This window comes from Emys orbicularis, chromosome 8 (assembly GCF_028017835.1).
Source record: "Emys orbicularis isolate rEmyOrb1 chromosome 8, rEmyOrb1.hap1, whole genome shotgun sequence".
NCBI classification, from domain to species: domain Eukaryota; kingdom Metazoa; phylum Chordata; order Testudines; family Emydidae; genus Emys; species Emys orbicularis.
Genome location: NC_088690.1, coordinates 34,547,127 through 34,562,441, shown reverse-complemented (window position 1 = coordinate 34,562,441; position 15,315 = coordinate 34,547,127). Strand labels below are relative to the sequence as shown.

The 15,315-nt window shown below is 49.3% G+C and overlaps 1 protein-coding gene across 1 annotated transcript; it reads left to right on the top strand.

The window, feature by feature from the left end:
• The first annotated feature begins 3,762 nt into the window (after positions 1–3,762).
• GFI1 (growth factor independent 1 transcriptional repressor) lies at positions 3,763–15,063 on the top strand. Its single transcript, XM_065409694.1, has 6 exons — positions 3,763–3,855; positions 4,626–4,824; positions 10,434–10,849; positions 10,940–11,077; positions 13,287–13,452; positions 14,885–15,063. Exons 1-6 carry the CDS (start codon positions 3,763–3,765, stop codon positions 15,061–15,063), a joined length of 1,191 nt encoding a protein of 396 aa, XP_065265766.1.
• The last annotated feature ends 252 nt before the right edge of the window (positions 15,064–15,315 follow it).

Here is a 15,315-nt window from a genome sequence, read left to right as displayed (position 1 = left end):
ACAAAGCTGTCTGCAGCCACGCTTCCAAATGGTAAGCAACTTTCCTTTTCTTGCCTTGCGCCCCTGGCCGACTGGGGGAAATGTCCTGTCCCCCTTGGCCCGCGGGTCTCACTGAGAGCAAAGGACAAACCTACCAGCGCTGCTCTTTGCTCAGCCCCTGGGAGACGGCCCTGCCCCGAGCCCCGAAGGGGTGGGGAGGTTAGACACACGTCTCCCCCGTGGTGGCAGAGGGCAGATCTGCTAGGAAAACGGACTCCCCCTCGGTTCCTCTCCAGCAGCCGTCTGGAGCGCAGTGCGCCCCGGGCACTGCAGGGAAACGGAATTGGCTTTGCCCGGCCCTCCTGCGAAGGGCTGAGAGTGCCCAGCTGTGCGGGTGGAGCAGCTCGCTGCCTCCCTCCCTCTTTCTATGCAGCGAGGAGAACAGTTAATAACAGCCCGGCGACTGGGAGCGGGGAGAGAAAATACAACGAAAGCACGTGGCGAATAATAACCACGAATTGCCCAAAGATAAAACTGAGGCCCAAATGTAACAGGCTGCTGGAAAGCAAGGCCTGCGCCCTCGCCGCATCACTGACTGACCCCGGGACAGGCTCGGAGTCTGACATCCATGTGTCCTAAAAGCCCGAGCGCCAGCATCACTGGGGAATGTGGGTCTCGCTTTGATTTCCTGGCGCAGAGGGACGAGAACAGTTGGTTAAACGCTCCCCGAGTTCTTGCCATATGTTTCACTTCCTTACGGGTGGGTCGGATAATGCCAGGTGGGTTTGGGAAACCGTGTTCCCACATTTACTGGCTGGGATTATCTGCCATCTCAGAAAAATTGGCCTTGGCTTTCAGGAGGGAGCGCAGATTTAAGCAGCAGCCAGAACTGAGATAAGGAAACCGATTTGTCTTGTTCAGAGAAAGCAGCGAGTTACTCTAACAAACTGGAATCAGGCAACGAAGTAACTTTCCTTTCCAACGGTGTGTGGAAGGAGTGCATGGAAAGACAAGAAGGGCAGTGTGGACAGCCCTGCGCCCGCACACGTGTTGGAGCGCACGCAAGGAGCGAAGCTGGGGGGTGCTCCCATCGCACAGACGTGCCCAGGCTTTTGGAGGGAAAAAAAAAAGAAGTTGAGATTTTTAAAGTGTTTGAAATATTTTTGAGGCCCCCTAGGCTGCGGTGTTAGTGAATCAATAGAGGGCAGGCTCCTGTGGCTCATGATAAATATGTCAACAAATTTATCAAGCCACTTTGATTTTTACCCCCTTCCTTTCACAGTTAACAGTGCCTCCTTCTCAAGGATGAATTAAGGAACAGGTGGAACAGGGGAGAAACTCTCCCACCAGTTTCTAGCAAACAGAACGATCTGAAAATAGTGTAGCGAAGAGAACAACTGCTTTTCGGGCGATCCTGTCAAGAGAACCTCTATTTTAATGTACAGGGGATTAAAAATGATCCCACTGAATAACATTTACTATATTTAGCAACAGAGGGTCCTGTGGCACCTTTAAGACTAACAGTTGCTTTTTACAGATTACAGATTCAGACTAACACGGCTTCCCCTCATTTACTATATTTGTTTACATCTTTTCGATGGCAAAAAAATAAACGAGGCGGAATAAATATTAAAACACCTGCGTGAGCAATGAAAGGCAATCGATTGATTGCTGGTATTGTAAATTACAGAGCTGCCAGCTGAAAAAATATATATGCAGCAATTGATTGGTTCCCCTCTGGGCCCGGCCCTACCAGGGTAAATGAAATCAGACGGGACCTCTTTTAGCTGTTCATAAGAAACTGGAGCCATTAGAGGAAAACCAAACCCAGCTTAAATTCAATGCCGTGCGTGGACAAGATCCAGCGTTTTCCTTTCTTTCCTCATAGAAAGCGCAGGCTGGCTCCTTACCTTACCCCAGGACTGGCGAGCCGGCACTGGCGGAGAACAAACGCGCATGAGAGCTCAGACATGGGGTATTTCTCTTTTGCAAAGTGCCGAGTAGTACAGGTGTTGTGTCAGCCCAGCTCTGAGGCTCCATGTGACGGAGCTGATCTGAATAGGACACCCGCCTGTTCGTTAAACCCCTGGCCCCGGAGACCCCAAAGGAAACCTGTAAACAGATTTTCTCCCTCAGGTTTCTTTTCGATCCAAGTGTGTGGAGAGATCTCGGTTTTCCATGTTACAGTTAAAATGTTTTTACAATTTTATATTTTTTTAAAGTTTATTCAACAGCGGATATTTGAACTAGGACCGGGATGTACCACGATACTCCAACCTGGATAACTCTCCGATTTTGGATTTAGTTTGTAGATTTAATTATACTCCCTCCCCCTCTAAGCAAATTAATCTCATTTACACTGATGTCGCCGAAAACCCTTTAGCAGACAGTCTCTGGGACAGAAATACGGTGTCATTCATACGTGTCCAGATGACATGCAATTGTTACATCGTTTCAGAAAGTGTGTTGTCTCCGAGGCGGCTACGCTTCGCTGCTGGTTTTTAGCTCTTTGATCCAATGCAAATATGAAGAGACTGTCCACACAGAATCGTGTCTGGCGGGGATTGTTAACTGAGTAGGGGGAGGGGTAAATGAACATTGGTGATCTCACTAAATTATCCAGAGATCAGACAGCAGGTTGAAGGCTGCTGCTCTCCTTACTTTCCAGCAGCAGCAGACAGCAGGCGCGTAGCTGGCATTTCTTTCCTGATGTGCTTGAATAAACTTTCCCTTCTCCCAGTACTCCGTATCCAGGACTCTCCTTGTACTGAAGCGCAGCAGAACAGAACAAGACACCGCTATTTTCTGTTTGCAATTTACCTCCCACAAAATCAATCCGATACAAGCTATTGCTTGAGAGTCTCTTAGAGGGAAGAGCCTGCAAATAACCCATATTGTTCCTGCGCACAATATCGCCGCTGATGAGCTTTTAAAATGTTTACAGCCATGCAAATTATAAACACATTAAGCTATTGTAACTCAGACATCTCACAAAAGTTTAGTTAGAAATCAGTTTGTCCAGCTACTTGTTGTTATTAGCAGTCTCAGGGGGGAATGAGAGCACAGTGATATTTGTGGGGCCTTTCAGTCTTTTGCTAGGATTGTGTGAGTGACGAATTGGCTCAGTTTAACCTCGGTAAATTGGCACACTAAATGATCCGCCTCGTTTGCATTGCCTGGGTAGATTGCTCCCGTGTGAGCTCTCCAAGGTGAGGATGGTGCAAAAGGAGACTAGCGTGTTATTTCTCCCCGTCTGTTGGATGCCTGTTGCTCAACAAGCTGCAAGCAGCCCCTCTCCCACCAGCCCACCCTCCTGATGAAAGATGGGGGGGGACGACTGCGTAACGCCCGCGTTTGAGTAACAACAGAGTGAGCGAGCAGTGTCGCTCCTTCGCAGCGCTGCGGGTTTGATTTCCGAACTGGTTGGAGACACCTAAGAAACGAACAGCCCCCTCCCCCCCAGCCGATAGCCCCGTTTGTGGCTGATGCGTCTGGAGATGCGTTGTTTTGAAACCACCTGTCTGAATGCCACCTGGTGAACGGAGCGTCCTGTACGCATGCTCCTCCCCTGCCCCGTCCCCTCGCCTCTCCCCGCCCTGTCCCGATTCCCAGTCCCCCCGGAGATCCCTAACCAATGGCTTGTCAAATCTCTCTGCAGAGCACAGCCAAGGCTGGGGATTTAAGGCGATTCACGGGTGGCGCCGCTAGTGGTTTGGGGTGTCCGGGGCGCGGACACAGTCGCGGAGAGTGACAGGCGCCTCGCCTTGCAGGAGCAGCCTCACCATGCCGAGGTCTTTCCTGGTGAAGAGTAAGAAGGCGCACAGCTACCACCAGCCCCGCTCTCCGGACGAGGACTACAGCCTGCGCCTGGAGAGCGTGCTGGCCCAGATCTGTGCAGGTAGGGCGGGCACCTGCGGTCGGAGACCGCGGCACTGCAGCTCCGGGCACGGCTTGGAGCGGTACAGATGGAGGTGGGGGACCAGAGCCTAACCTGCGCCAAGGGGGCTGTGCCAGTTCATTGCAGGCAACCACAGAGCCCTGGGAGGGCGGGCTGGGGGCTCGGGGGAGCTCGCGGGGCAAAGGCACGCGGCCCCGGTGTGTGTGGGGTGGGGAGGGTGCGGGGACTGGTGCTTGTAGCAATGGGGCACTGGAGGAGGCGGGGTGGGGAGATGCGGCCCAAGGGCCAGGGGATCCCAGCGACCAGGTCTCTGCCCCGTGCCTGCCCCTTGCCAGGTACCCGCCCAGTACTGGGGGAGTTCAGCGCCTGGCAAGCGGCAGCCGGAGCTGCAGTCCAGGGGGCTGCCCCCTGTCGCCCCGAGGACCCCGCTGCCCTCGGCTAGTGTTTGAATGGGGACCCCTGGGCAGCCGGCCCGAGCCCAGCCCTGGCAAGGGCCGCGTCTGCGGGTCTCCCCGAGAAGCAGCGGGCCGGGGCTGAGCTGGGGAAGCGGCGGGGACAGAGGGAGACGCTGCCCGGGTGCTGGGGCAGGGGCGCTGCTGGGGCCCCGGCGAGGCTGCGGGGCTGCCCGCAGGGGGACGCTGCCCTGGTGAGGAGGCAGGGGCCCCGCGGGCCGGGCTGAGGGGTCCTGCTCTCCCCACCTGCCCCGGGGTAAGGGCCCTTCTCGCCTCTGTCCCCCGCAGACAGTAAGATCCCGGGAGAGACGGGTCTGTGCAGCTCCGGCCTCCGGGACCCGGAGCCCCTCCGGGGCCGCTCCTCCCCGGAATCCCACCTGAGCGAGGCCGTCGATGGCGCTTCCGACTCGGCTCCCAGCTGCGAGGGCAGCGTCTGCGACAGAGCGTCGGAGTTCGAGGACTTCTGGAGACCCCCGTCCCCATCTGTCTCGCCAGGTAGGGCCCGGAGCCGGCACCGCCTGCGGGCTGGGGTCTCTGACTGGGAGGGGGCGCGGTTGGCAGCCCAGGGGAAGGGTCTGTCTTCCTCTCCAGCCTCTTCTCAGGGAGCCGGCCGTCGGGGGCCGTCCCAGCCCACGGAAATCGGCTGGGCTGGAGAGTGATGGGGGTTCCTGGCTGATACACTTCCGGTCAGCACCGACCAGCACGAATGCAAACGCAGCAGCTGTCGGTTGTTTTACCAATGTTCGTGTAGCTGTTAAGAAGAAAGCCTCCACTGTGTGTTACACTGAATCCCGACAACCCCTGTACATTGCTTTGGGTTAGAAATGAGCTTCCCTGTGCATCTTACTCCAGTTTTAAACATGCATCCAGAGGTATTTTAGTTCACGGAGGGCAACATTCCTGTTGGCTTCATACAGAGCAGGATCTAGCCCGGATTGAGCATGGACACGAGTGAATATAAAAGAATAATTTGACTGAAGAGCCTTGAAATATTGAAGAATGCAAATCACAGTATAAAATTAGTTTTGTTGGTGTCTAAATATAATAGGCTGCTACAGTGTCTCTGAGTTTTCTTATATGATAGATCGGACTGCGCTAGGGGATACGTGTTATGAAAACTAGTAAATGTAGATACACGGCTATCTATACACCTATAGTAAATATAAGTGTGTGTGTGTGTGTGTGTGTGTGCATTATCTGTTAGATACTTTCCTAACTCCCATTCAAGTTATTTCTTGTTTCTTGTCTAAAAAGGGATTTTTTTTCTTTTCTAAAAATGCATTCCTGAAAAACAGATGAAAATAATGACGGTCAGATTTAAACACCCCAAATCCAGGAAGCTCACACTTATAGCTACAGCTCTGTCTCTAGCTCCCTGGTTGTACCTTTGATGTGGCCGGAGCAGTGGGAGAAGATGCAGACCTGACTTTGGCTTGAATACTATCTCATTTAAAAATACGATCGTGTCGTTTTATAACAAAAATAACAAAGCTTTTTATTGCCTCCGTTAAAAAGCTGCAGCTGAAAAAAGACAAAGTGTGTGCGTGCATAAACTCGGTGCAAAAAGCAACAATTTCTGTCGCTGGAAAGGTAAAAAATTGTCTCAGCTTTACAAGATCAAGAAACCCCCGCAGACAAACAAAAACCTGTTCCTGATTTTCATTCCTACTTTGTCCCTGTAATGTCACTGGATAGCCACGTCTGTATCTAATAGGGGAGCAGCTCTACATTTTAAAAGCCCCCAGGGTTTGAGTCAAGGCAAATAAAATTGTACACACGACAAAATGTGGGGATGCAATTTGATCTGGTTTGCTTAGTTATCTGCATTCTAATTAATAATAACAATATAATTAACACTAAATCCTCCCCCTCTCCCCCCATACTAATGGCTTCTGGAGAGGGACCCGTAGATCGCGCCCCTGCCGCAGTGTGTACACATATGGAGCGTTGTTGTAGCCATTTTGGTCCCAGGTCCAGATATTAGAGGTACAAGGTGGATGAGGTGGAATCTTTTATTGGACCCACTTCTGCTGGTGAGCGAGACAAGCTGTCCAGCTTACACAGCCCTGAAGAAGAGCTCTGTGTACGCTCGAAAGCTTGTCTCTTTCGCCAACAAAACCTATTATCTCACCCATCTTGTGTCTGTAAACGTGGACACAGACCACTGGAGAGACAGTCTTCACTAGATCTGCGCCTAGTTTTTTTTCACGATTATTTTTCCCCTCCTAAAATTCACTTGCCTAAAGCGCTTCATTTACTGTGAGTGCGTCGAGGAAGGTGCGTTCCGAGCGAGTGTCTTAACAAAATGAGATCATATTTTATAGCTGAAACGGATTATGCGATGGGGGCATCAATACTGGAGGGATCTGTCCCCGTTAAATTCTTAACGAACATATCCCAGGAGTGAAGTGGGGATTGCAGGTGTCCCTGGCATCCACTGATCCGACCCGCTAGGCGTGGCCCCTAATCATGCTGCTGAAATCGTTACACTGAATACTCCATCCAGATTGGCATCAATACAGAGTCAGGTACGAGCTGTCTGGCAAGCCTGAAAGCGGTGTCAGGAGAGCAAGCTTCCTCCCACCAATTCTTTCTCCCCAGTCCGCCCCGCCCATTCCCTCGCCAACTTCTCTGTCCCAGAAATTTTTAAGACAAATGACGGTCTAATTAGGTCGCGGGGATGTATTGATGCAATATTTGATTTTTCACGGCGGGATTTATTCTTCTGTGGAAAGATCGTTGCTGTGCTTGACAAGAAAGAAAAGAGAGAAACAGCTTTTCTAAATTAAATTCATATAGGGCAGAGGCAGTGAGAGTGTGCATATAGACACAAACGCTATAGAATACATATGCTATGTGCCTATAGTGGAATAGAATATGATTCATGTTCGTATTCCATGTGATCTGCAAAACGAATATATGTATTCACATTTCATTAGTGCGCAAAATTAAATCTGAATATTGTATTTATGCCATAGTAATTTGCATAGAGTAGATTTATTTATAGTATTACTAATAATATTTATAAATACCATACATCTACCGTATTTATGCAAATTACTGCAGTATATAAATACATTATACCTATAAGCTCTCTTTATATGTATGTATGTAATAACACCTGGCCATACATATTCATAGTCTATAACTGATTAATTTAAATCATATTAATATATACTATTAAATATATCATTGCTATTGAATTTGCATGATACCTTTCCCAGGTATAAGACTCTAGCTAGGAAGGCAGAGAGATAGGGGTGTGTGTTTGTGTGTGTATCTTTGTGTACGTAGAATGCTGCCTATTCATTTATTAGTGCAGTCATTTAGGGCTAAAGTCCCACTAGCCCTTATGGGGGATGGGCTCTTCGCCTCCCTTGCATGAACTATGTAAAGCCCGGGCAAAATTGCAGCACCTGTGCTCCTGGGGGAGCCTAAACGGGCTAGGGAGCAGGGGGGTGGAGGGAAGGCGGGACATGATTCTGCCCAGGCACTGGGATAGGGAAGGGAGCAGTTTGCACTGCCCTTGGTGCTGGGAAGCGTTCTGGGGCAGAGGAGCAGTGTCATCCCGCCCCACCTCAAGGCTGTGCCTCTGTGACTCCATCCAGTCCTTAGTGAGGGTGTGCCCAGTGTGTGGGGTGCTCTGCCCTGGCACCCGCACTCGTAGGAAGGGTGTGTATCTATGTGGGTGGGACTCTACAGAACTGGTCTTCACTACCCAATGTTACCACATCCCTATTGCCTACTCCAAGGGGTCAAAATCATAAGTCAGCCCCTTCCCCCACCCCTAAAAATAAAGAGACTGTCTTAAAAATCATGAGATTTTAAAAATAAGGCCCTGGGGGTATTTTGATTTGCCTTCTTGTGCTGGAGCATTGAAGGGTCATGTTTTCAAGCTTTGCACCCCAACCATGAATGTCTGAAAATTACTTTAATAACAGAAAGAAAGCTGAAATGCTGATGAAATCACATCCTTCCGGAAGCTGGGGCTTTAAGAGAACCAGCAAATACTCTGAGACTTGTGATCAAATTGCAATAGGTGACAACACTGTGACACTGGTTGTGAAGAACCGAGAGAGCTGACATGCTGCTGACCACAGCTTTGCAGTCAGTGCAGAGCAGGACAAACCGTGTTCACCATCATGTCAGCATCACAGACCCGTTTTGTCTGAGTGAGTGTGTGTGATATGTGTGGGTATTCCCACCCAAAAATCTTCCTTATTTTGATGTGAGCTTTCTAGACTGCATATCCCACCAACATAAAGCAAGGAAATAAGAGCCAAGTCATTCAGCGCTCTATCTCCACTCATCAGTTTCCTTTTCCATCTCAACTCCCTCCTTTACAGCATACATAGCCGCATATCTTCACCCTCATCTTGGTGTGTCAAGGGGTTTTTGAGAGGGTGTGAGGCTGCCTCTGGAAGCCAGGAATTGACTGGGGATGTGAGGAGCCAGGGGAGTAATTGTGGATATAAAAGTGGGAGTTTGCAGGAAGAGGTGTTTGGCTGAGGGAGAGGTGGGGTTGTTCAGGCAGCCTGAGGTGATGAAGCCCAATGGCTTTATGTGGAGGCATCAGCATGTGAAGAGTGAATTAAATACTCTCCACTGTTGTCTCTTCTTCCTAGTCCATAGTGTAGCTATGCTGTGGAGAGCCCTTGATACACAGATGCCTCAGCACAGAGACACTCGACTCCCCCTGTGCTGCTGGCTGGTGCGGTGGGGAGCCAAGGCAGTAGTACTCAGGGAGCCCTTTAAGGTCCAATGTGTCAGGGCTGAGACAGTTGGGTTCCATCTCTTCATGTCTCATGTCCTAGCTCTGAGCCACATGCCCCAAGCCTATTTCCTCCCCATCTCCTGGCACATCTCTGGTAACCCCCCTGTTTCTCAAAAGTCCCACTTGACCAGCCATGTCCTCCAAACTTGGCTCTCCCTGCTCAATCCTCATGGCCCTCTGGAGCTCAAGCTCTTTCCCAGAGCCCATTTCTATATCCCTGCTGCCCATCTCCCTCACCAGGGGTATGACCAGAACTGCTGGCTCAGGTTAGAGCTGGCTGGGAAATTTTGGCAAAGCACAAAACCCAAAACAACTCGAACATGTTTGTTTTCGTTTTGTTGGCAAAACAGAAGTGATAGATCTGAGCCTCCAGCAGTCTGTTGTGGTGCAGTTCATGTAGGTTATGACCAAGAAGGGCAATCACTCTCTTTTGTGTCTTTAATTTTAAATGTGGCTTATGCGTACGGTTTTCATAATATTTGTCAGGGCTGGAGTTTGCGAAGTTCAGAGTTTGTGGAGCCCATGCTTGTTTTACTAAAGGAACCCAGAGAAATGTGAGCATTACACATCTCCATTTCAGCAAGAGACCATTTTAAAATGTTTCCTCTGCAAAAGTGAGGAACATTACAGAGACAATTCAACTGTCCTCTAAAGACTTATGGTGCCAAATCTGGAGACTAATTCAGACATTAAATTGGGAAACAGAAGGATTTCAGTTCTGCTAAAAGTGCAAAACGTAACACACCTTTAACTAGGGAGCTGCTACTGGCATGTCCATAATGATATGTGTAGGAGAATATGAAAAGTGTTATATAAGAGCTAGGCTTATTATTTATTTATTTATTATGTGTGCTTTACATTACTGCCCAGTCATTTAGGCCCACATTTTCAAATGTAGCCATTAATTTTAGGTGCCCAGTCTGAGACACATATTGGGTATGTTTTTCATTGGTGCTGAGTACCCAAAACTCCAGTCAAAGTCAAAGGGAGATGCAGGTGAGCAACATCTGTGAAAATCAAGCCAAAGTTTCCAAGTGGGCCACCCAAAAACTGAGACACCCCAAATGAGTGGCCTTTTTTGAAAAGCTGGCTTTGGCAGCCTGTGCAGAGTGGAGCAATGAATGCATTAAGCCTATAGTGCGCTATGCAGGCTAACAGCCCCCTCCTGCCCCTTGTGAGAGGTTAGAGGCAGCCCTCATGTGAGTGAGTGTGCAGCACTGATAGGTTTCTGGCTTTGGAACCTGTGTTGGGCTTCTGAGGTGCTGCTTTGTGCCCAATGGGTGGTGGCTATGAACCCCACTAATCGCTCCCTCCCCTTGTGTTTCCACAGCGTCTGAGCGTTCTGTCTGCCCCTCCCTGGATGAGGCGCCCCCATTCTCAGTGCCCTTCAAGCCATATGCATGGAGCACCCTGGGCAGCTCTGAGCTGAGGCATTTGGTGCAGAACTACAGGCCCTGCCCAACGTTGGAGCGTAGCTCAGCCCTGGGGCTCTTCTGTGAGCGGAGCTCGGAGTCTGCCCTCTTTGGTACAGACTGTGGCTCAGCCCTGAGACTTTATAGTGACTTCAGCTCCCCTGGGCTGGGACTCTTCGAGCGGCCATCAGCAGCAACACCTGGCCTCTATGCAGAGGCCCAGCCTGGGCTGCAGCAGGAGAAAGGCCCAGGTGGGATCAAGGTGGAGTCAGAGCTTCTGTGCCGCCCACTGCTGATCAGCACTGGCTCCTACAAGTGCGTCAAGTGCAGCAAGGTAGGAACCGACCTCCCCCACTCCGGTCCTATCCGAGCCCCTGCCTCCCCATGCTAGCCTGCCTGACCCCTGTGTGCTCTCTCCCCTCAGGTCTTCTCCACCCCACATGGCCTGGAGGTGCATGTACGCCGCTCGCACAGCGGCACCAGACCCTTTGCCTGTGACATGTGTGGCAAGACCTTCGGCCATGCGGTCAGCCTGGAGCAGCACAAGACTGTGCACTCCCAGGTAAGAGCAGGGCAGGCACATTGGTGGGGGCATGCAGTGCTAAGGCAGGTAGCCAGGGCCGTGGGTACAGAACCAAAGAGGCAGCTGAGGCAACTGAATGGTGGTAGATGGCACTTAGGGTGAGCGGGTCATGGTGCAGGAAAGCACTCAGGGTGAGGGGGTCAGAGAGGCATAGTGTCTTTCAGAGGAAGGAGAGTGCTGAGGCTGATGGGGGCACAGTGGCAGGTGGGCTATTGAATGAGGAGAACATGGTGACAGGTAGGCATCCGGGATCCAGGCACTATAAACACTGAGAATGAAATTAACAAAATATAATACATACCAAACTTCCTCCACACTTCCCAGGCCCCGTGTTTGTCTGTAATGAGCTATGGACACCTATGGTACTTTACAAATAAAACAACTGTTCATGTCATGAATTTGTGTCTCATTCTCACCCAAAGTCAGGACCTTGCAGCAGGATGGTGGACTTTTGTAGCAGTTAAAGAAACTCATTGTCTCCACCCTCCAGCTCTCCCCCAAAATAGGGCCACCCAGAGGATTCAGGGGGCCTGGGGCAAAGCAATTTCGGGGGCCCCTTCCATAAAAAAAAGTTGCAATACTATAGAATACTATATTCTCGTGGGGGCCCCGGGGCAAATTGCCCCACTTGCCCCCCCCCCCTCTGGGCAGCCCTGCCCCAAAAGGAGTGAATCTGCCCTCCTTTTTAGTTAGTGTGTGTGTGTGTGTGTGCAGGGAACACCTGAATACCCAGTCGTGTGTAAAGAGCAGACTTCACCCATCTCAACGTGATCTGAGTCACACACAAGAATATGGTCGTTAATTTTGGTAGGAGGATTTGTAACTTTTTCCACCTGCTGATATTGTACCATATTTTCCCTTCACCCACTCACTTGGCCTGGCAAATCTTCCCTCCCAAAGTCAGCTTCAGGAGGACAGAGTTACAGAGAGACTTGTTTGCTGTTTTATTTGCAAGTGAATGAGTGTGCGACTGCAGGGCGTCTGAGGAAGGGAAATATCGCCAGTTAAACAGTGGAAAAAAGAGCAATTCAGTGTATTCAAACCCTGAGGAGGAAGCATTTGGGGCCGAGCACAACAAGCAAATGCTGCCTGCCAAATACAGACTTAAAGCAGACGTGTCTGAAAAGCATAACATGGCCTTGGAGGAGGAGAGTGACTGCTGGGAGAAGAGAGGAGTGTGTGGTAGGGGAAGAAGCACTGAAGGAAGAGAACAACAAGGAGTCTGGTGGCACCTTAAAGACTAACAGATTTATGTGGGCATAAGCTTTCGTGGGTAAAAACCTCACTTCTTCAGATGCAGAGGTGAGGTTTTTACCCACGAAAGCTTATGCCCAAATAAATCTGTTAGTCTTTAAGGTGCCACCAGACTCCTTGTTGTTTTTGTAGATACAGACTAGCACGGCTACCCCCTGATACTTGAAGGAAGAGAGGATTTTGCGATGGGGTGTCTAGAGAGGGAGCATAGGTGAAAGGAGGAGAGGAGTGCGTGATGGGGCGTCTAAAGGTCTGACGGGAAGTTGAGTGGAGGGAGAGGTAGTGGTGGTTCCAGTGTATGTATTTTGATTTATAGAAATATTAACAACCAGAAAGGCTCTGATCTTAAAGCCCTAGGCACCTTTGACCTGAATGTTGATGAAAAGTTAAACTAGCAGCAAACAATAACTGCCCAACAGAATTCAACCCAATCCAAAAGTTCCCCTCAATGCCTCACTTTCCCACGGTCCTCAGCACTGTTAAGATGTCAGGTGGGGTCCTGTACCTTGCAATGTCATTAACCAAATGCCCCACTGTGCTGTATTGTGGCCATCAGGCTGCTCAGTGAAGTCTTATAGCTTCTCCATTGGAGCCCCCTGGAATGTGCACATATGTAGTGCAAAGTCTGGGGCACCAAAGTAGCTAGTCCCACACAGTCCCTTGGTCTGGAAGAGCCGTTCCATTACATCACTAGGTCTGAGTGGTGCATAGAATTGGGAGGAAGGTGAATTTATCTGACTGTGAATCAGGGATATGTTTTACCAAGTGGGGCAGTAATGCCAAGGTTAGTGCCTCCACTGGGCCTAGTGGGTACTGGGGAGGAGGATGTGGTTCCTGGGATGGGGGTGTTTGTTAATGCACTGGCAGGCTAACTGCATTGCGAAGAGATCTTGGGAGTGGCATAACGGGGTGTGTGTCTTTCCTCTCTCTGCAGGAACGCAGCTTTGATTGTAAGATCTGCGGCAAGAGCTTTAAGAGATCTTCCACCCTGTCCACCCACCTGCTCATTCACTCGGACACCCGGCCCTACCCATGTCAGTACTGTGGGAAACGGTTCCACCAGAAATCTGACATGAAGAAACACACTTTCATTCACACAGGTCAGCCCTGCAGCAGCTGGCGTTCAGCCCCTATTCATTAGAATAGATTCTGAAAAGGAGATTCTCTCCTCCCACCAATCCATTCATCTTCAGCCAGACCAGTGCATGCAGCTCCCTCTGCCGGGCCCTTGCCCTATCGGGGTAGCTCACATTGTGGAAACCCAAGCAGAGCAATGGCGCAAAGAAGGGAAATTTGAACTTGGTTTCATGAACAGCCTCTGTTTAATACCTGAAATCCTCACTGTCCAATCAGTGTTGCTTTAATAGGATCCTCCCTGTGGTTATTCAGAAGGGCTTCTCTGTAAGATGATTTGTAGAGCAGTATATTCATATGGCCTTGATTTAGAGCTATGGCCCTTGGAAAATGACAGGTGAATCTGACTGCTGCATCTCCATCTGCATAGCCTGCCACTTTACAATAGCAGCAGCAGCCTCCTCCTCTAGATTAAACACTAAACTCAAGGGCCCAGGGTCCAACTCTCAGTCTAAATATTTACTCAGAGATTATCTATCTATTGGGCTTCCACCCGGACTTTCCAATCAAATGGTTGCAGTCTGGCATATAATGGGAGGAGAGGTGCATAGTTCTCAAGTTTCATTGTTGGTGATAATGAATATGGAAATTAATACACTGCAGATAGATTACTCAAGGAAAGCATTTTTCAAAGAATGTTGTTGAAAGAAGCAGCAGGTTTTCTCAGGGATCTTTAAAAATAAAGCTTCCCTTTCAAACTGCTAGCATCATGGATTTAAATCATCGAAAATGATAGTGATCTGAATATACATATATAAAATCAGTGCTGTTTGTCAAAGTATTTGACTTTCAAAAAGGTCACAAGTGGTTGTGAAAAACAAACTTAAATATTATTATTATAAAGTTGTCTCATTTACTCAGGTGTAACTTCAGAGTAAACCCATTGGCTGACTTAGAATTTGTCTCAAGTTGAGACAAACTAAACTTTAGTGGATACATTTGAAAAATTTGGTTCAGCTGAACCATTTAAATAGTAAAATGGGATGGGGGAAGAGAAGAAGAAAGACAATCAGTTTTTTTTAAATTGGACTTTATTGGCCAAATCTTTGGCCAGATTCTAAATCAACTGATGGATTTACTCTGGAATTACACTGGCATAAGCGAGACCAGAATCTGGTAACATACATTACTGAAATGAGACATAGGTTGAAGTCCTGTCCCCATTGAAATCAAAGGGAGTTTTGCCATTAACTTAAATGGGGTAGGATTTCACCCATAGTATTGTCCTAGGGAGAGTGACCCTGTTCTGTGGTCACTTAGAGATGACAATATTGCAGCGTGGTAATCACTTCAAAGCATGGGGCGCATTGACTATGGCTAGTTTGTCCTGGATCTGCCTGGATGCTATGTTGATTGTCTAATATGGGGCCTGCCCTCTTTATCCCCTTCTCCTTGTAGGTGAGAAGCCCCACAAGTGCCAGGTGTGTGGGAAAGCCTTCAGCCAGAGCTCCAACCTCATCACCCATAGTCGTAAGCACACCGGCTTCAAGCCCTTTGGCTGCGATCTATGTGGCAAAGGCTTCCAGAGGAAGGTGGATTTAAGGAGACATCGGGAGACACAACACGGTCTGAAATGAGACCCAGCTGCGATACTGAAAGCACCTACAACACTATGTGAAGAGACTCCCTTGCTTCCCTGATGGCCCTGAGTCATGCCCTTTAGCACAGACCCTGGCATTACTTTTTGGGGAAGGATCTCAGGGAGGATAGGATGGGACACAGCTTTGAAAGTTCAACCAGAAGGACTCTGAAAGTGGATCTGAAAGGCTGGGCTTTCTCTCTCACAACACTGGAAAATAAATGTTTCCATCTGAAACCTGAAGCTCCAA

Coding starts and splice junctions, on each gene's coding strand:
- GFI1 (XM_065409694.1), top strand. CDS start 3,763: ATGCCGAGGTCTTTCCTGGTGAAGAGTAAGAAGGCGCACAGCTACCAC. Junction 3,856..4,625: donor ACAGCCTGCGCCTGGAGAGC/GTGCTGGCCCAG, acceptor GCAGACAGTAAG/ATCCCGGGAGAGACGGGTCT. Junction 11,078..13,286: donor ACAAGACTGTGCACTCCCAG/GTAAGAGCAGGG, acceptor CTCTCTCTGCAG/GAACGCAGCTTTGATTGTAA.